Source organism: Bos mutus, chromosome 11 (assembly GCF_027580195.1).
Source record: "Bos mutus isolate GX-2022 chromosome 11, NWIPB_WYAK_1.1, whole genome shotgun sequence".
Lineage (NCBI taxonomy): Eukaryota > Metazoa > Chordata > Mammalia > Artiodactyla > Bovidae > Bos > Bos mutus.
Window position 1 is genome coordinate 4,651,218 of NC_091627.1, and position 21,835 is coordinate 4,673,052.

General features: G+C 53.3%; 1 protein-coding gene across 9 annotated transcripts in view; it reads right to left on the reverse strand.

Annotated features, from left to right (window-relative positions):
- The window catches only part of NTNG2 (netrin G2), a 71,395-nt gene that overhangs the window by 11,787 nt on the left and 37,773 nt on the right, over positions 1-21,835 (reverse strand). For all 9 annotated transcript variants that reach the window (XM_070378790.1, XM_070378787.1, XM_070378785.1 and 6 more), the window contains one exon: positions 2,596-2,768. In XM_070378790.1, coding sequence (XP_070234891.1) covers positions 2,596-2,768 — 173 coding nt within the window. The remainder of the gene's footprint in view (positions 1-2,595; positions 2,769-21,835) is intronic.

Sequence of the window (21,835 nt, forward strand, 5' to 3'; positions counted from 1 at the left end):
ACAGGGATGCCTGTGGGGTAGACGGGAAGGTGATCACAGCGGCTGTCACGTGCTGAGGGCTTTCTGCATGTGGGCCCATGCTGAGTGCCGCCCCACCCTGGCCATTCAGTGCTCAGGGCTTCCTGGTGGCTCAGATGGTAAAGAATCTGCCTGCAATCCAGGAGATTCGATCCCTGGAAGATCCCCTGGAGAAGGGAATGGCAACCCACTCCAGGATTCTTGCCTGGGAAAATCCCGTGGACAGAGGAGCCTAGTGGGGTAGCAAAAAGTCGGACACAACTGAGCGACTAATACTTTCACTTTACAATTTGGGTTTCCCTGTAAAGAATCCATCCTGCAATGGAGGAGACCTAAGTTCAATTCCTGGGCCGGGAAGATCCCCTGGAGAAGGAAATGGCTACCCCCTCCAGGATTCATTTGCCTGGAGAATTCCATGGACAGAGGAGCCTGGCGGGCTACAGTTCACAACAGCCCTAGGGCAGGCTTCTGGGGTCCTGGTTCTACAAACGAGCAAAGGCTCAGAGGGAGAGACAGCTTGTCCAAGGCCTCACAGTTCTGAGTGGCAGAGGCCTGACTCTGACCCTGACCTGGCCCTTTCTGTCTGTGTGCGTCTGTGCTCTGGGGCTGCGGGCGCCCGAGGCCACGGTCTGACCTGGGTGGGAGTCGTCAGTCTCAGGAGGAAGGAGCCGGGGCCACAGCGTCCCCTCCAGGCAGTCCTGACAAAAGATGGGGCGTGAGGAGCCCCAGGGTGGTTGCTGGGGTGTGGGCCTCTCTTGGTGACTCTGGGGGCGGGACAGTGAGGGGTGCCTGGGGGGATGCGCCGGGGGCCCCACAGGATGACCTGCAGGTAATGGTATCGGTCTGTGGGTGTCACGGATCCTTCTAGGAGGAGAATGGGGCCCAGAGAGGGGTTCAGTGGGAGGCAGCAGAACAGTTGAAGGGAGGTGAGCCTTTGAGTCAGAGGGAGGTGACAGCAACTCAAGAACTGGTTCTGGCAACAGAGATGGGTTGACGTCCTCCGGGTGGGGCAGGGCTGTAGCCCAGAGCACTGACTGTGCCTTTGAAGGCCCGCGGGGGCTGCAACTCCAGCAAGTCACCCTTCAAAGGCCTCGAGAGTGTCCCTGGCGCACACACAACATACTGTCACAGCCTCATCGTGAGGCTTCCAGCTTTGATCAGCCTCAAGTTACATAAAGCTTTCACCACTCGGTTGCGGGGAGCCGATGGACGGGCTCCAAAGAGTGTGCCCAGGAGGGGCGCGGGCCGAGTGGTCCCAGCAGCCCAGCCTGGCTTGGGAACTGGCTCCAGTGCTGGTGCTTAACTTGCTGCCAAACTAAGAGGGCCCTGAGGGTCGCTGGGCCTCAGTTTGCTCATCTGGAGAGTGGGACCATAATGAAAACACCATCTGAGAGGTTATCAGAGGTGGGAGGAGCTGTATATAAAGTGCCTGTGTAGCCTCCTCGACAAAGCACTGGCCGAGTGTCAGCAAGTCACTTGGTAGGGTTGGGGGACTGGCTGAGGAGAGCCCACCATGGACGAGCTTGGACCCTTATCCACAGCAGCTGGGGGCTCCCTGGGACTCAATTTCAAGGAGACACCCAGGGACTGTGCTGGGGGCTGATGACGGGGACCCCTGAAGTGTGTTCATGGTGCAGGTGTGTGAGGGCACACGCTGAGGATGGACTCTGGCACTCGAAGACTGAGCCAAGAGAGGAGGGGACTGTGTAGAGGGCATGGCCAGGGCCTCGGAGGATCCCTCTGTAAAACGGGACCAGGAGACCCACTTCCAGGGGCCACCCGGAGGTTCAAGGGGGGACCCCGTAGCATTTGGTGCCATGCAGTGCCTGTAAATGTCCTGTAAACACTGAGACATTTACGAGGAATGGTCAGCCTGGAGGGAGGGGTCCCCACCCACTCCTCCCTGACACCCTGTGGGCCTTCTCTCCTGCCTGGGGGTCACGAAGGGGAAGGTCAGTGAGAAGGATGCTGAGTCAGCTCATCTTAGGTTGCCAGCAGGATGCAGGCATGCTAGAGGGTCTTGATGACAAGGCCTGGCACTTGGGAGTTTGGTTAAAAAGGGCGTGCCCCTGTGTTCACATGTGTGTGCACATATGTCAGGGCATGCATGCATGTTTGTATGCATACCTTTTTGCATGTGTTCACAAATGTGTGTCAGTGGTTTGTGCACACCTTTGGGTATCTGTGCAAGAGCTCACAAATGTATGTGTGCACGCACGTGTGCATGTTTGTGTGTGTTCATATGTGTGCGCGCATGTGCGCATGTTTGTGTGTGCACACCCGTGTGTGTGCATGCACGCAGATCTATGTGCACACCTGTGTGTGTGTGCATGTGAGTCTGCATGCATGTGTGCATGTTCATGTGTGCACATCTTTGTGCGAGTGTGGGCATGTGTTCACACACGTGTCTATGCATGCATGTTTGTGTGCACACCTTTGTGCAAGTGTGTGTGCATGCGTGTTTGGGATGAGATCCGCAGCTCCTGAGGCTGCAGGTTGGGGGAGCCCATGGCCTTGCTGGTCTGAGGTGGGGAGGGGTGGGGGTGCCCGAGTGCAACGGCCAGTCTGTGTACGCACATGCGTTGGGAGAGCCATGGGGCAGCGGCAGGTAGGAGCCGGCGCGCCAGGACCGCGTGCGGAAGCTCCTCTTGCACTTGCCGCAGTCAGGGCCCGTGGTGTTGTGCTCACACTCGCACTGCAGGCTGCCCTCACGCACGGAGCACAGGTTGGCGTGCAGGTTGCACTTGCACCTGGGGGGACATGGAGGGGGCAAGGCATCAGTGAGCATGTAAGCGGGCTGTTCCGGCTCCCTGGAAGGCTGGGAGAGTGTCGGGGTGGCCAGGAAGGGACCCTTGAGGCCACCTGTCCAACCTGCCAAGACTCTCCTTTGGGACAAGTACCCCTGATGCACCATTCTGAGTCCTTCCAGAAAGAGGTGCCCCTGGCTCCTGCCTCTCACGGGGTTGTCCCAGATGCTGTATTTTTAGTAACACAGCTTTTGATCACCATGGCTTTCAACCATGGTGGTTGACAGGTAGCAAGAGTTACCTGCCCTTGGTTGCATGGACCTGACCCTGGCCTCAGGTGGCATCCCTGCTCTTGGCTGTGGCCACACCCGTGCCCTTGAGAGCAGAAAGAAGCCCTGATTCCCAAAACCCTGTCAATTCATCCATACATGTATTATTCATTCATTCATTCAAATATTTATAGGCAACTCATCATTTTGAAACCAGTAAATAAAGGGAAAGAATCAAGCACTTGTCTTGCATGTCCTATATAAAGCATACCTCCAGGTAACCAACAATTGATGAGGGGATGTTTCTTTTTATAGAAGCAGTCCAGCTGCTGATTGAAGAAGGAAAGATAGAATTAGAAAGTTGTCATGCAGCATCCCCTACTGAATGGATGGCTGTGGGCACGGAGCAGCAACAGAGACGTCCAGAGAAAAACTTCCCAGTGGGAGGATACAGCCCACCCTGCAGTAGTCTCGTCAAGACAAATCGAACTTGAATCTGATCAACGCTCTGGAGCAGATTCTGGATCAGCTAGGAATTCATTAGGGAATACAGAGGACAGCGAAACAAACTAAACACCACCAGGGGGGATGCAGTAGCAAAAGCCAGAAGTGATGACATAGCTCCTAGGACTGATGAATTGCAAGGGGTGCAAAACTTGATACAGAGGAAGGAGGAACCCCGATTAAAAAAAACCTCAAGGGCAAAGCAACCAAAGGCAGCACTGGACCTCATCGGGGCCTTGGTTCAAACAACCCCTAAACTCAGATAAACAAAGTGTATTTGTGAGACAGTTTGAACACTGACTACCTTTGGTGATATTAAATTGTGTGTGTGTTAGTTGCTCAGTCGTGTCCAACTCTGCAACACCATGGACTGTAGCCCACCAGGTTCCTCTGTCCATGGAATTCTGGACAATTCCAGGCAAGAATACTGGAGTGGGTAGCCATTCCCCTCTCCAGGGGATCTTCCTGACCCAGGGATCAAACCTGGGTCTCCTGCATTGCAGGTGGATTCTTTACCGTCTGAGCCACCAGGGACACCCAGTGTTAAATTAATGTTTATTAACTGCAGTGATGGTATTGTGATTGTGTGTTTAAAAGTCCTTATCTCTAGAGACACACAAATATTTACAGATGAAATGATCTGATGGCTGGGATCTACTTCAGAATAACCCAGAAAGGGAGAACATGGGGAGAGATGCAGACAAAACGAGAAAGGCTATGAGTTAATTGCTGAAGTTGGGTGACAGGTATGTGGCAGTTCATTACAGCAGATTCTATTTTTGTATGCATGTTGGAAAACCTCTGTAATAAAAGAGAGAGAGAGAGAGAGAGTGCTCTACATTCTGATATGGGAAGATTTCCAAGATAAATTGTCAATATTTGTAAAAAGCAGAATAACATGTTTGGTAGAGTTTTCTTTTTATTAAAATAAGCAAAGAAAAATATTTATAGGGCACCTGTTATGTGCCAGACTCTGAGCTGGGAATGGTAAGTACAGTGGTTGATAAAGCAGATGGGGTCCTTATTCTGATGGAGCACAGCATCCAGCAGGGACACAAGGAACAGTGGTGGGGTTGGGGCAGGGGGTTGATTAATAGGTGGAGCCCAAGGGATTTTAAGGGCAGTGGAGTGATCGGTATGACACTGTCATGGTGGACCCATGACGTTATGTATTTGTCAAAACCTACAGAACCCAGATAGCATCAAGATAGAGCCCTAATGTCAACTGTGGACTTGAGCTGACGATGGCATGTCAGTATCGGTTCAGCAACTGTAACAAAGGCATCACAGAAAAGCAAGATGTGAATAACCTAGGTATTAGGAGCCCTCTGTGCAACCCACTCAGTTTTCTGTAAACCTAAAACTCCACGAGACACAATCTTAAAATGATAATTATGCCAATCTTTTTAATTATAACATCAACGTCAGTTGTCATCAGCGCCCACGTGTTCTACAAAGGAGAGGGGATCGTGGGGTCTCAGTCTGAGCGGGGAGCAGGATAGGCTTCCAGGAAGAACAATTTAAATCTGAGACCTGCAAGAGCATCAAGAGTTACTCAGGCAAGGAGGGGAGAACCTTCTGGAGGAGACAAGAACATGAGGGAAGACATCCCTGGGCCAAGAAGAGCTCAACCAATGAGGCCTGAGATGAGATGAAAGAGTGGAGGAGGCCAGACCTGACATGGAGGCTGGAATCTGTTCTGGAAGCCCGGGGAAGGTCAGAGGTGTCCTGCTCTGGCCTGTGTTTTATATGTCATTGTGGCAGCTCCATGGAGGATGCTTTGTCTGGGAGATCAGAGCTGGGGCACGGTGGGGTGGGGGGTGGCAGGGAGGAAGCTGTGCCCAGCTGGCAGCAGAGGGCAGTGGCCTGGACGAGGGTGGAGGCACCTGCGTCCCACCAGTGATGCCCAGAGTGGGCAACATTCCCCATCACTGGCTCCCAGCGTCTCTAAGACTGTTTCCCAAAAGCTTACCCAGCATTTCTCCTTCAGCTCACAACTCCCCTCCTCTTCACACCTCGCCTCCCACTCAGCGATGCTCCTCCTGGACGGAGCGTGCCCCCTTAGCCTCTGCTTATCCACATGATGAATATTTAACTTCCTGCATCTTTTCGCCTCATAAATCTGTCTGCCAGACCCTTCATCCTGGCTCTCACTGCCCCCACCCACTCCTGCCCTCCTTGTCTCCATCTGACTGGAGCACTGCTGTGAGGCTGCCCTTCCAGGGCAAGGATCCCAAACCGGGGGGAGCTGCTTGCCAGGTTTCTAGCAGCCCTGCAGCTCTGAGTTAACCTGCTGCCTGCTGGCTTCAGAAATGTCAGAGCTGCCTTTCGTAATATATATATTTTTTAATAATTTTCTGTTGATATGTTGCATTTTCATTTTAATTCAGTTCAAGAACTTTTTCTTTTTTGGGCTGCACAGCATGATGAATCTTAGTTCCTGGGCCAGGGATTGAACTCGTACACCCCACTGCCAGTGGAAGCTCAGAGTCTTAACCACTGGACCACCAGACAAGTCCCCACCTTCCTTCTTATAACTTCTCTCTGACATTAGATCATCTTGCAGGATGGTTATGGAAATTAGATACAGCCATGCTATGGGGTATGATAAAGCCATTAAATATTTATTTCCTGGTGGCTCAGCGGTAAAGAATCTGCCTGCAATGTGGAGACCTGGGTTCGATCCCTGCGTCATGAAGATCCCCTGGAGAAGAAAATGGCAACCCACTCCAGTATTCTTGCCTGGGAAATCCCATGGACGGAGGAGCCTGGTTGGGCTATAGTTCATGAGGTCACAAAAGAGTCAGACGTGACTTGGCAACTAAACATTTCGTTGTCAGAGGCTATTTCAAGCCCTGGGAAATGTTCCTAATACAAATGAAAAAAACCAAAATTAGTGTTTGCTGTGTGCCAATGGGCATCTCATTTGGCCTCTGAATGGCTACCAGAGCTGGTATCACTGTCACCTTCCCTTTGAAGACGAGCAAACGGAGGCTCAGAGAGATTAAGTATCTGGCCCAGAGTCACAGGGCTGCCCAAAACTGACTGGGACTGGAACTCAGAGATATCCAGCTCTGGAGTCCAAGAGGTGAATGTGGGTTAGAATATGGATTGTAAAAAAGTAGGGCAGCAAATCATGTGTATTATAGTGCTATGGACTGAACCGTGTCACTCTCAAATTCATACGTTGAAACCCTGACACTCAATGCAGCTGTATTTGGAGACAGAGTCCTTGGACTTCCCTGGTGGCTCAGACGGTAAAAGCATCTGCCTACAGCGCAGGAGACCTGGGTTCAATCCCTGGGTTGGGAAGATCTCCTGGAGAAAGAAATGGCAACCCATTCCAGTATTCTTGCCTGGGAAATCCCATGGATGGAGGAGCCTAGTAGGCTACAGTCCATGGGGTCGCAAAGAGTCAGACATGACAGAGCAAGTCATGTCTGACAGAGTCCTTAGAGGGGGAATTAAAGTTAAATGAGGTCGGAAGGGTGGGGCCCTAATCGATAGGGTTAGTGCCCTTATAAGAGGAGCAATAGACCCCAGAGCTCTCTCTATCATGTGAGGACACAGTGATAAGTAGACCATCTGCAAGCCAGAAGGAGGGGTCTCACCAGAAACTGACCCTGCTGGCATCTTGATATTGGACTTCTAACCTCCAAAATTGTGAGAGAATAAATAAATGTTTGTAGTTAAAGCCCCACACTCTGTGGGACTCCATTATGGCAGTCCAAGCAGATTATTATCAGACTATGGGCTTCCCAGGTGGTACTAATGGTAAAGAATCCACCTGCCAATGCAGGAGACTAAGAGGTTTGGGTATGGTCCCTGGGTTGGGAAGATCCCCTGGAGGAGGGCATAGCAACCCACTCCAGTATTCTTGCCTGGAGAACCCCATGGACAGAGCAGCCTGGTGGGCTATGGTCCATAGGGTCACAAAGAGTTGGACACGACTGAAGTGACTTAGCATGCACACACACACCAGACTACAGTCAGCTTCTGACTGTGTGTAAGCTCAAACCTGAAACACGAGGACAACACATCTCAGTACTCCTGCGGTTGTCGAGGGAGGGAGGGGACGGGATTGTAAATGATTTCTATTTCCTTCTTTGTCACTTTGCATGTTTCCTACATCTTCTACAGCAAGCAGAAAACAGATGAGATTTGAAAACCTGAAATCAGGCCAGGCTGGTTCCTGAACTCACACAGGTATTTCCTCTCAGGAGGAGGAGCAGGTCTATCAGGGTCCTGTTTGGGAAGCCACTGCTCCATGTGATGCTCACGACTCTCAGTTCCTGGGGCCACAGATGTCCGCCGAATTCTCTGGACTAGAATTCTGACGCATCAGCTGGCGCTAAAGTCTATGCTGTTTTAACTTCATCTTCCTCGCCCCCTGGTCCTGTCAGGCTTTACTGCAGCACAAAGCTGAAATAAACGGAGCTTGAGAAAGTCTGTTCCCTGTCTCTCTGGAGCTCCAACCTACGATCACACATGTACTGGGGGCCTACTATATGCTAGGTTCCGGGAAAGGCACAAAGAGGGTTGGGCAGGCCCCAGCTGGCACCGGGGACCCTTCTTCCTGGAAACATTAGACCCAAAGATGGTCCACGGCAAAGAAAGATTCTGTGTTTGGCTCTTATTGGTCAACACATATGATGCTCTCCTAATGCTGTCCTACCCTGCTCCCTGATTGCCCCGTCCACCCAGGGCTTCCCTGGTGGCTCAGACAGTAAAGAAGCTGTTCTGCCTGCAACGTAAGGGACCCAGGTTTGATCCCTGGGTTGGGAAGTTCTCCAGTTGGAGGAAATGGCTACCTACTCCAGTATTCTTGCCCGGGAAATCCCACGGACAGAGGAGCCTGCAGGGCTACAGTCTATGGGGTCACAAAGAGCTGGACACGACTGAGCGACTAACACTTTCACTTTTTCACCCAGAGTCCTAGTGTGCATTAGCACATCAAAGGCTCTGACAAGTCCTTCAGGAAACAAACCTGCTGAGTTGTCTAACTGAAGTTTGCTGGCAAAACATATTTGACCTCGGAAGGTTTTCATTTTTTTCATCTGAATTCCTATTTAACATCCCACAGAGCTAGCTGGAGAGGAATACCCCAGCCGTGTGGAAGCAGGAATGTACACCATGCCTCTGGCCTGAAGATCAGATATTTTTAGATATCAGCTACAGAAAGAAAAGATTGCCATCTTAACTTTGGCTGATCACACTGACCTTGGCTTGTTAAAAATTTGTTAAAGGGCAGCTGAATCTGAGAAGTGTATTGCAATTACAATAGATGAGAGTCACAGAATGTGAGAGCTGGACAGGCCTGGCAGCGGTGAGAGGTACAGGTGGAGAGAAGCCTGTCCAAGGTCATGCAGTTTAAAGCCCACTCCGGATCCAAATCCAGACATTTCTCCCTGACCCCGGCTCTGCCTTGCCCCACGCTGGCCATCCCCTCCCACCATCTTCATTTCCCAGAGGGTGTCTTGGCTTCTCTGCCTCCCTGGTTGAGTCCTGGAATGAGTATGGAGAGCAGTTCTGTGCTGGGCAGGGCTGCCAGGAGGAGCCCACACGGCGTGGGGGAAGGCCCACCAGGACTGGCACAGAAAGAGAACCCAGTCAATGGACCTGCTTCTCAGACTTCCTGACTTGTGCAGGGAGCTCGGGTGATGCTGCCTGTGTGTATGTATGTGTGTGTGTGTGCATGCGCGCACATGTGTGTGGGGCTTCACCTTTCTGGCTCTCTCTGTGTCCCTCTGTGTCTCTCCAACTCTCTGTCTCTCGCTGTCTCTGTCCACCACGGTTCTGATCCTGCTTTCCTCTGGACCTCTGCACATGCTGTTCCCTCTGCTGGATGCGCTGCCAGGCTCTGCTCCTTTCTCCTAAAGCTAACACCTAGTGAGAGTTTTAAGTTCAAGGCCCAATGCCACTTCTGCAGGCAGGCCTTTCATGATCCTGCCTGTATCAGCCCCTGCTACACTCTCCTTTGTCCCAATGTTCGTTGTGATCAGCGTCATCTCCCAAAGTGGACCACGTGAGATGGTTGGAGAGATGTGAGTATGAACTGCACAACAGTTTAATAGTTTTTTTTTAGTTTTTATTACACAGCTCCCCTGATAGCTCAACTGGTAAAGAATCTGCCTGCAATGCAGGAGACCTGGGTTCGATCCCTGGGTTGGGAAGATCCCCTGGAGAAAGGAAAGGCTATCCACTCCAGTATTCTGGCCTGGAGAAGTCCATGGATTATATAGTCTTAGACTTATTTGCAGAGAAGGCAATGGCACCCCACTCCAGGGCTCTTGCCTGGAAAATCCCATGGATGGAGGAGCCTGGTAGGCTTCGGTCCCTGGGGTCTCTGAGTTGGACATGACTGAGTGGCTTTGCTTTCACTTTTCACTTTCATGCACTGGAGAAGGAAATGGCAACCCACTCCAGTGTTCTTGCCTGGAGGATCCCAGGGATGGGGGAGCCTGGTGGGCTGCCGTCTACGGGGTTGCACAGAGTCAGACACAACTGAAGTGACTTAGCAGCAGCAGCAGCAGCAGACTTCTTTGGGATTCTCCACTGATAGTTCAGTTGGTAAAGATCCACCTGCAATGCAGGAGACCCTGGTTCAATTCCTGGGTCGGGAAGATCCCCTGGAGAACGGATAGGCTGCCCATTCTGTTATTCTGGGGCTTACTTTGTGGCTCAGTTGGTAAAGAATCCACCTGCAATGTGGGAGACCTGGGTTCGATCCCTGGGTTGGTAAGATCCCCTGGAGAAGGAAAAGGCTACCCACTCCAGTGTTTTGGCCTGGAGAACTCCATGGTCTGTATAGTCAATGGGGTCACAAAGAGTCGGACACGACTGAGCAACTTTCACTTTGATTACACAGTAATTTTTTAAGGGACAAATTCACCAAACCTGGGAATCTCAGAAATATTATTGTCTAAGCGAGGCCAAAATTTAAAAGCGTATTCATTAAAAAAAAATCAGTAAGTAAACAAATCATTTGACATATCCTTATGCTAAAGACTGGTACTAGAACTCAACCTCATGCCATCAACAAAACTTAGCTCAAAATTGATCAGAGACCTATATGCAAGAGCTAAAATTAGACAACTCTGAAAAAGAAACGGGTAAATCTTTGCAACGTTGGATTAAACGATGGTTTCTTACACATGACACCGAACGTACAAGCCACAGAAGAAAAAATAGAGACACTGGACTTCATCAAAATTACATACTTTTGTGTTTCAGGGGGAAGCCATCAGGAAAGTGAAAAAAGTGGAAAAACACACAGAGTGGGAGAAAATTCTTGCATTCTTAACTGAATCCCTGTGAAAACCCGGAAGGCATCCTTCTTCCCATTCTACAGGTGAGGAAGTAAGACTGTGGTAGGTCAAGAGCCACAAGTCACCCCAGGCCTCTGGGTGGAAGAGGCTGGATCTGAACCCAGAACTGTTGGGTGCGGTACTCGGGCTTCATCACCACTCTACCCCCTGTGTCTCTCAGCACCCCCCTTACCTTGATTCCACCTGGATGATGAAGGCCGGGGGGAGGGCCGCTGGGCTGATCCTCCCAAGCCCATCACCAATTCTGAGGCCCAGCCTTGGCCAAGGAAACGCGGGAGAAAGAAACTCCCTTTCCTGCCTTCTGTCCCAACACCAGCCGCTGCCTGCGTCTAGAGCGAGGCAGGTGGTCCAGACTCCCGGCTGCACCTCTGGCCCAGACGTTTCTCCTGCATCCATGCGATCAATTTTCCCAAGGAACTGCTTTCTGAATTTGACCTTTGAGAACCATCAGTCTCACCAGAAAACCATCGCCTGTGCCACCTGACCCCGCTACACAGCAACTCTCGGCTCACCCATCGGGAAGCATTATTTAATAATGAACAGAAGGGACAGTGCAAGGCCGGCCAGCCCACGGGACCTGCCCCTGGCCAGCAGTGCCCCCTCCACCCATTCAGGATCTGCTGCCGTCCCATCACAGAATGCCAGGGCTTTGACCTGTGGACGGCGGCAGGAGTAGGGGAGGGGCAGAGGTGCTGAGTCAGCAGCCAGAGCGCCAGGCCGATTCCCTGCTCAGGTTTTGCCCAGGCGACCTTGAGCAAGTCACTTCTCCCGGCCTCAGACCTTCCAGTTGCAAACGGACAGGCTGAGTTACATCTTAGCTTTTCAACTTTTCTAACATTCGGTTGTTCATGGGTGCCCAACATACTGTTGTTATCCAGCACACAGTGGGCTCTAATCAAGAGGGGCTGAATGACGGAGGAAGAAAGGACGGGAGCGGCAGATGCTGCACAGAAGCTCTCTGCGCAACACCGGGCACGGAAGGCCAGGCGGTGCCTCGGCCGGAGCGGCGTGGGGGCGGGCGGCCAGCCTCGGGGTCTTAGTCTCCTGGTAAAACTGGGGACCTGACAGCTCCCATAGGGCCGCACAGTGAGAGGACGAGGACGGGCTGGCATGGGGGCAGTGCTCAGCACAGGGTCGGCACTTAGCCAGCCTTCCATACACGCCAGCCGCGCTGCCCTTGTAATGACCACAGGTGGTATCGGTGGGAATCTGCGGACTCCTAGGAACAAAGTCCGTCCTTATCTGACAGGCGCCCAGCCCCATGGGACAGCTCCCCTCATCCGAGCTGCCCTGCCAACACCCTACCCTAGAGCCCCTCTTGGCAGCCAGCACAAATGCCCCCATCAGTTGACTTTTTCTCTGGGTCCCTGGGGGCCCCCACCAGGGGAACACGCTCAGTGTCTTAGAGTCGCTTCCCTAAAGGGCCTCCTGTCACTACGGTTGCCAGATTTAGCAAATAAAAATATAGAATCCCTGGTTAAACTTGAATTTCAGGTAAACAGGAAATAATTTTCAAGTGTAAGCATGTCTCAGAGATACCATGGGTTCAGTTCCAGACCAATGAAGCAAATGCAGCAATAAAGGGAGTCACATGACATTTCTGGTTTCTCAAAGAATATTAACGTGATGTGCAGGGACTTCCCTGGTGGTCCAGTGGTTGGGAGTCCACCTGCCAATGTGGGGGACATAGGTTTGCTCATAGGTCTGGGAAGATCCCACAAGCCGAGGGGCAGCTAAGCCTGAGAGCAGCAACCACTTGAAGACTGGGGGCTTAGAGAATAGCTTTCTGAAGGAACTGCTCTGCGACAAGAGAAGACCCCACATCGCAACAAAGAGTAGTGCCCACTCACCACAACCAGATAAAGCCCGTGCACAGCAACGAAGACCCTGAGTGGCCAAAAGAGAGTTACTCGTTACACTAGACTGTAGTCTGTTAAGTGTGCAACAGCATTATATCTACAAATATGTACAGGTTTTAATTAAAGAAATGCTACATTTTGAAAAATGCTAGCCCTCATCTGAGCCTTTGGTGAGTCATAGTAGTAAGATCACAGATCAATGATCACCAGAACAAATGTAATAATAATAAAAGTTTGAAATAGTGCAAGAATTACCAAATCGTGACTCAGAGACCTGAGGTGAGCAAGGAAGTGAAAGTCACTCAGTTGTGTCCTACTCTTTGCGACCCCATGGACTTCTCCAGGACAGAATATTGGACTGGGTAGCCTTTCCCTTCTCCAGGGAATCTCTCCAACCCAGGGATCAAACCCAGGTCTCCCGCATTGCGGGCAAATGCTTTACCAGATGAACCACAAGCAAAGCCCAAGTATGCTGGAGTGGGTAGCCTAGCCCTTCTCCAGGGGATCTTCCTGACCCCAGGAATCGAACCAGGGTCTCCTGCATTGCAGGCGGATTCTTTACCAACTGAGCTACCAGGGAAGCCCTGAAAACAGTGTCAGAAAACCAGCACCGACTGACTTGCTTGGTGCAGAGCTGCCACGAACCTTCAATTTGTGAAAAGCACAGTATCTTTGAAGTTCAATAAAGCAAGAGCAATAAAACAGGCTCCGCCCGCGTGTCCCATGAAATAACTGGGACGCGCTCGCACTAAGCGCACTGTTAACACTTGGGGCTTCTCTCAAGTTCGGGTTTGGCCCGCAGCCTGCATTCATCTGGCAGCCCCACCTGCCACCCCTGCTCACCCTCACGGTGAACCACGGCTTCCGCCCGACCCCCGATCCCTTTCAAGGCCTGGCCTGGGATATCCCTGCCCACCCACCCACCGCAAGCTTGTCCGGCTGCCTGCCCGCCCACCCTCCAGAGAGGGGGGCACAGCTGCCTCCCCACCTAAATCGCTAAGTCCTTTCTCGTTCTCCAGTTGATGAGTCCCTAACGAGCCCCAGGGGAGGGCCAGGAGGGACCGGAGGCGGTGTTGAGCCTCACCTCCTGGAGCAGGCCATCACACACAACCCAAGTTCTCAGGGAAACGGGCCCTGCTCTTGTCAGGAGGAGACTGACACGTGGACTTCACCCCATCCCGTCCACCCGCCAGGCCTGGCTGGGGGCCTGACAGCCGCTCAAAGCACGAAGCTCTCGTCAGGACGGCAGGGGCGCCAGCCTGTGCCAGGCACCAGCGCGCCCTGCCCCGCAGGGAGGGGCAGGCAGTGCCCGGGAGCTGCTGGCGGGAGCGCCATCTGGACACGGGCTTGGCACCGGGGCTCCACGAAAATCGTGAGCTGGGCCCTCCCCTTCTCAGGGTGAGAGAAGCCGGGGGTTTGGAGAGCCTCCCAGACAGGAGGGCGGAGGAATGTAGGTCAACTCCTGGCTGCCGGAAAGACCAGAATGAGTGATGTCATCGGTTTCTGGGGGAAAGAGGGGGAAGCAGTGAGTTTGGGTGAACAAGAGACCTGGGTGCTTGGAAGTGGGAGGGGAGGACGGGGCGGGGCTGGCCCCCCTCAACCATCAACCCTGCACTCACGGGTATGCCCAGGTCGGGGGCGCACAGGAGAGCCCAGGACCCCGGGGGTTCTTGGTAACCGCTCCCCTCTGCCTGGCACCTCCCCCACTTCTTTTCCCCCTTGTCCAAACGTCATTACATATGCAGCCTTCTGGGGAAGGATGGGCGTATTTCTGACACCTTGAAGGCTAGAGTTGCTAGAAACAAACTTCTATTTAAAGCCAGCAGCAGTGTCTTCCCGTCTCTCTTGCCAGAGAGAGCATTTATCTCCGGGGAAAGACTGTTCTTTTGTCTGGGAAGAAAGATTGCAGTGGGCTGTTGGGTGTACAGGGGAGCAAACCCCACGCCTCCGCTGGCCTGGAGATGTTAGCAGGTGAGGGTGGACACGTGGGGGAGAAGGCTGACCCCGAGAAGGGCACGCCCCTCATGGAAGGGCTCATGCATCTGGGGTTGGGGGCCTGGACCCCAAGGAGGAATGGGAGGCCATGGGAGGGGGCTGGGAGCTCGCGAGAGATGTGGTCCAGGGGCCGTGCCCCCCAGGAAGCTGGTGGCCAAGGCCAATGGCTGGATCTCGGGGTCATTGCTGGCTAATGGCCATTCTTTGAAGTGTCCCCTTTGTGCGTGACTATTCTCATTGACTCGCCCCAGGGGCCGAGTCCCCTTGTGATGGATCGCTGTGGCCTGGGGGTGTCAGACCTTTAGGGGGTTAAGAGAGAGACTGTGTTCTTGGCTGGTACACACCAGCAGGGAGAGACGCATGCGTCAAGGAAGCAAGCAATGGTCAGGAGAAATGCCTGGAGAGGACGGATCAAGAGGGGATGAGGGGGAGCTTCCCTGCGGTCCAGTGGTTAAGCCTCCACACTTCCAATGCAGGGGGCGAGAGTCAGATCCCTAGTGGGAGAACCAAGACCCCACATACCGCACAGTGTGGCCAAGAAATAAAAATAAACTACGAAATTCCCTGACAGTCCAGTGGCTACGACTCCATGCTCTCACTCTTGAGGGCCTGGGTTCAATTCCCGGTCTGGGAACTAAGATCCCACAAGCCAAACAGTGTGACGGCCAAAATATAAAATACAAGAGGTGACGAGTGATGAGGATAGTTGGGGATCCCTGTAAGGGATACTGGGCTCATAGAGAATTTGTGGAGTGGGGGCAGGACTAGGGTATTATCGGGAAGAGGGCTCCTAGATGCTGGAGAACTTGAGCCATCTGGGTCAAAAAAGTGCGAGTCAGGGCCTGAGACCCCAAGAAGAGGGGAGACTGAGCGCCGAGCCGCAGGGTGCAGGTGTGCGAGACCTCAGCTGCCCGGCGTGACCTGGTGCTCTCAGGGCGATGAGGATAAATGCCGGCTGCTGGGTCTCCTGGAACGCAGTCGGGCCCGCAATCGAGTTCATTGGCCAAATCTGATTTGGGCTTCTGTGCGAAGTCCTCTTGTATTAAGTGCTTTAACGGACATCACCTCCTCCAGTCCACTGATAAATCCTATTACCCATTATAAGGCCAGAGGCAGCTCCTCGGCCAGCAGCAAGCGGATAGAAGGGTGCTGGGGGAACTCGGGCGTGTGGCTTGGGGGAGACACGGTGTGTGTGTGACCAGGCTGGTGGACTAAAGCAACGTCATCTCTTCGCCTGTGGGAGAGCCCAGCACCCTGGAGGGAAGGGCCAGACCTGGTGGGGGGGTGGGTGCTGGGGGGGTGGGAGAAACATGAGGTGCGCTGGGTGCGCTGGTGGAAGCAGGGGGGCTGGAGGGACGGGATGGGTGTCCACAAGCCCATTGGTTCTGTCGCCCCACCTCCTGGCTCCCAGATTCCAAATGTGCCCCTCTCTGAAAGGATTACTGATGGTAAGGCCCATCTGTTTGTGTAAATAAGTTCACTCGTTCATCAATGAATTCCCCAAATACACAGCCCGGCTCCCGGGTTCTCGGTGCTGGCCTTACAGTCTTACAGGCGAGGAACACAGACCCAGACCCTGTTCTCACAGAGCTCGGAGCTCGGGGTGGGGAAGGGGACGCAGCTGGGATAGCACAGTAGGACTGCTGCTCTTCTAGAAAGCCCGAGAAGCGGGCAGAGAGGAGGGCCACCCGGATCCCAGCCTCTGGGGGCCCCAGAGAGGTGCTCTCCGAGCCAAACCCTGAGGAATGGGAAGTTTGCCATGCAGCAGGGGTGCGGGTGTGCAGGCTGTGTCCCAGGAAGAAGGAACAGCTCAGAGGCAAGTCAGAGGGCCCCTGCTGTGGGCAGGGGGCTGACCTGCCAGAACACAGAGCCCAGCACACCCAGGGGGGTGGGAGGAAGGGTCTGTGGCCCATGGGGACGGAGTTTCTAAGGTCAACGGGGAACCCCTGAAGGGCGCCGTTCCGGGAAGTGGCGTGACTGGGCTTGGGTTTGGAGAAAACCTCTGCGTGGAAGGGGGCGGGCCAGTCATCTCCCCAAGCAAGATCCTGATGGAGTGTGTGTCCCTCTCTGGGGGGCAGGGGTGGTGATGGGTCCACGTAGGACGTGCTCAGGCTGACGGACCGGGGATTGGGCTGGGTAGGAATCCAGAGGTGGTTACACTGGTCAGAATGGCCATCGTCAAAAAGTCTCTAAGTAACAAATGCTGGAGAGGGTGTGGAGAAAAGGGAACCCTCCTGCACTGTTGGGGGAAATGTAAGTTGGTGTAGTCACTATGGAAAACAGTATGAAGGGTCCTTAAAAAACGAAAAATAGAGCTACCATATGAGCCAGCAATCCCACTCCTGGGCGTATACCCAGATGAAACTGTAAGTCAAGAAGATCCATGCAGTGTTTACAGCAGCCGAGACACGGGGACAACCTAAACGTCCGTCGACAGAGGAATGGACCAAGGAGATGCAGTGGACGTTCACGACGGAGCACTGCTCAGAGAGAAGAGGAGCGAAGTTACGCCGCACGCGGCACGAATGGGCCTAGAGATGACCGCACCATGCCAGAAAGGGAAAGGCAGATGCCAGACGAAACCACTTGTACGTGGAGTCTCGGATACGACACAAATGAACCTGCCTACGAAACCAAACCAGGCTCACAGGCGAGAGAACAGACTTGTTGCCGAAGGGGAGGGGCTTAGGGGAAGATGGAGTAGGAGTTCGGGATGAGCAGATGCAAGCTTTTATATATAGACTGGATAAACAACAAGCACCTACCGTGCAGCACAGGGGACCACATTCAGTATCCTGGGAGAAACTCTAAATAGCCCACGAGAAACCGTAATGAGAAAGAAGACGCTTAAAACGTGTATACAGACGTCTAACTGAACCGCGCTGCTGTACACTAGAAACCAGCCCAATGTTGTAAATCGACTATACTTCAATGAAAAAAAAAGGGGGGGGAATCCAGAGGCAGGCATTTCCTCAGAGCGGAAGGAGGCAACTGCAAATGCGGGGAGAGGCCCCCCAGACTCCCCAAGGCCGGAGCAGGCCGGCCGAGGCTCCTTGATGACCCTGGGCTGCTGAGAAAGCCCCAGCTCCGTCCTCCGGGTCGGCTTCTGTGAGCCGGGGTGCACGGCGGCGGTGGGGCGTGGGATGCGTTTGTGACTGATGCTTGTGGAAGCAGCTTCCCGTGTGTAGGTGGGGCTGCACGCGTGTGCGGCCTGGAGGGCTACATACACGGGAGCACCAGTGAGTGTGAAGTGTGCTTGATGTGGGCGGTGTGCCGGCGAGCCTTCAAAATGCCCACCCCCCTTCCCCCTGCCCATGCTCCCTCTGCTAAGGGGCAGGGAGGCGGCCAAGCCAGGGCAGCAGCGGAACAGGACCTCGCAATTAGCCTGGAATTGACCTGCCTCTTCCCCAGCTGGATTTCCCCTGCCCGGCCCTGTATGTCCGGCCCACGCCTCATTAGCCCCGGTTACAGCTACATAGATCCTGCGGATCACCAGGCTGGGGGCGGGGCACAGGAACCTGCCTGGTCCTCCACACTCCCTGAGATGCTGTTGGCACTAACACTCTTCCAAGGTCACTACCTCTAACATGAAAATAAGTTTCTCTTTGCTGCACACCCAATGACTCATGAAGCAGGTGGGGCAGAGAGCCGGCCAGGAGCACAGATCCAGGGATTCATCTTGCCTGCAGCAGGTCCTTCACGTGAGCGAGGTATCCGTAGAAAGGGGCTTTGGTTCCCCTGACCACGTACTGACTCCTTATGAGTGACAGGGGCACCCATCTCCTGAGCACCTGCTGCATGTCGTTGGGTCTTGAGCTGAAGACCTGCGATTCTCAAACGGCTCTCAAAACGACAGGGTCCCATTTCACAGACGGGGAAACTGAGGCCCAGGGAAATTGAAGAGACTTGACCTGGGTCATAAACTAGCAAATGAAAGAGTCTGAATTCAAATGCAGGCTTCTCTTTGACACCCAGGTGGGCCGCCACTGACTCATTTCAGAGAGACCTCGGAGCCGGGAGGATGACTGCTCTTGGTTGCCATGAGGATACGGGATCCTTAGAAATGTAAGAAGGGGGGGAGGTTGCTGGCTTAACTATTGACTGTCAGCCTGCCCCTGTTTGCTTCTCCTTCCACACTGTGGCAGAGCCCCCTCCATCCTCCCAGGCCCTCCACCCCACCTGACTGATTTCTCCAGCACATTCCCCTGTGGGGGGGAGGTTGATGGCTTAACTACTGACTGTCAGCCTGCCCCTGTTGGCTTCTCCTTCCACACTGTGGCAGAGCCCCCTCCATCCTCCCAGGCCCTCCACCCCACCTGACTGATTTCTCCAGCACATTCCCCTGCTGCCCCTCTCTGCCTTGTCAGCACCCCAGGGTGCTGTGGTCCCTCCTTCTCTTCAGGAAGAATCTTCTCCTTCCCCCAGACTCCCCATCAGCTCATGTCCTGTTTCCCTGCTCCCTCTCAGGATCAAATTTCTTGAAAGCCTTATCAGCAGTGCCTTTTTTATTTCCTACTCCTTACTCATTAAAAATGTTCTGCATTCACCCTGGAATCCAGTCAACCTGGCCTTCATCCCCGATTCCCCCAAACCTGCCCCTTCAAGGCCACCTTTGATATCCCTATTGCTAAGTCTACAGACCCACCTTCCTGTCCTCTGTCTGGACCCCATAGTGACACTGGACACTGATGCCCCTGCCCCCTTTACCCACTCCTCCTGCTGGGCTTTGGGGCACTGTCTTTCCAGATTTCCTCCCCCCATGGCTCCTCATTCTCCGTGTCCTGCCCTCACTGTCTAGCTTCCCAGGCTCCATCCCCAGTCAGCCCTCATCTTCCTCCTCTGTCTCGGAGCCTCACACACTCTGGTGGTGTCGGCTGTCATCGCAAAGCCCAGGACTCCTGGTGCCCAGTGCTGCCTGCCCTTCAGACTTGGCTGTCCAGAGGCTCCGATCTCAAGGGCATCTCACAGCAACAGGTGCAAACAGAACTCTGTCTTCCTTTTTGGGGACAGCCACTCAGGAAAACTGATCCCCAGTTTCTTAGAAAGTTAAACACATACTTATCATATGAACCCGCCATCCCACACCCAGGGATTCACTCAAGAGAAATGAAAGCTTGTGCTCACTCCCAATCCTTCACACGAGTGTTCAAGGCAGCTCTTTTCAGTTGCCCCAAACTGGAAGCGACTGTAATTCCCTTTGACAGGTGGGTGTCTTAGGGGACCGTTGACCAAAATTGCCCTGCTTGCCTCCATAGGGGGCATCCCCCACCACCTGAGCCCTGGCGTCAGGTCAGCCCTCCCAGCCACCTTTCCTGTTCTTCCCTGTTTGCTACCTTCCCAGCAACCTGAGCCACCCATGGTGGTTTCGCTTGTTCATTTCTGGTTCTCTACAGGACTGTAAACCCTGTGGGGCTGTTGGATATGAAGCGCCTGGCTGTGTTGGACACATAATACATATTGCTATGGACTGAATTGTGTCCCCCAGAAAGACAGATTGAAGTGCTAACCTCTGGTGTTTGTGACTCTGACCTGATGTGGAAATAGGGTCTTTGCAGATGTGATCAAGATATAAACTAAGATAAGGCGATACTGGAATAGGATGAGCCCTTAGTCCAATCTGACTGCTGTCCTTCTAAGAAGAGAAGACACATGGAGAACACTCTGGAGACAGAAGAGCAGAGAGAAGGCGCCACACGAAGACAGAAAGGATGGAGTGGTCCATCTACAGGCAGGGGACGCCAAAGATGCTGGCTCCCCGTCGCAGTTAGGGGCCAGACTCTCCCCAACAGGTTTCATGGAGAGCATGGCCCTGCTGACACCTTGATTTCAGACTTCAAGCTTCAAGAACTCCATGACAATACATTTCTATTGTTTTAAGTGCACCTGACGTGTGGTACTTGGGGATGGCAGCCCTAGGAAACTAACACAAGTGCCCACTAGAAACATTTGTTGGGGACTTCCCTGGTGGCTCAGTGGATAGGAATCCTACTGCTGATGCAGGGGACATGGGTTTGATCCCCGGTCCAGGAAGATCCCACATGTCTCAGGACAGCTAAGCCCATACGCCACAACTGCTGAGCCCACGTGCTATGACTACTGAAGCCTGGGTACCTAGAGCCCGTGCTTCGCAACCAGCGGAGCCATCCCAGTGAGAAGCCTTCGGGGCATCAAAGACTAGCCCCCGCTCTCTGCAACTAGAGAAAGCTCGCTTGCAGCAACAAAGACCCAGAGCAACCAAAAATAAGTAAAGAAAGTTTAAAAAGGACCAATGCTGGTCTGGCTTATTTTTGAAAAATATTTGTTGAGTGAAGTGCTACAACGGTGCTGAAACTCTCAGAAGGAAATCCTCCTCACTCAGCAGGAGAAAGGGGGGGTGCTGGTTCCCCCCAGGGCTGTTGGAAGGCTTTACTGTTAGTGACTCCATTCCTAACTCACCTGCAGGGCTCCCCACATCTTCTGAGACCCCAGGCAAACCCAGGACCCCCTTCCTGCCCCTCCCACGAGAGGTGGGGCCATACCGGGTAGATGGGCAGCCCAAAGGCACCAAATGCCCCCTGGGTCCGCCTCCCGGACTTGGCAGTGGAGCCCACCCCCGCAATCCTCCACACGGCTCTGCCTGTACCCCATTTCTCGGCAATATTGTGCATGTCTTGTCTTTGGTGAGAGGCAATAGTTCAGGAGGCTTGGCAGATTTGGTTACAGGGTGTTAACTGCATCTCACCAAATCTCTGCCCCTAATGAGCTGGGAACATACATGCTGGGTTGAAAAAATAGAAAGTAAAACACGAAACTGACTCTCCAAACGTGCTGGGATCATGGACCCCCTTGGAATTGGAATAAAAACTAGGGCCCCCTCCTGGGCCGACTGCACACCCACACAGCACTTAGCATGTACTTCTGGGAGACCGGGAGCCTTAAAGCCCACCCTCCTGAAAGTTCACAGGCCCCTGAAAGGACCTCTGGAGTGTGCAATCCTGGTGTTTACTGACGCAGTGGTGACCCAAGCACTTACTGCCTGTTACTGCCAGCCATGGCTCTGATCCTCTTCATAGTTTATCTTATTTAAACCCCATGGTATTATCTCCACTTTATGGCGGTGGAAAAGGAGCCACAGA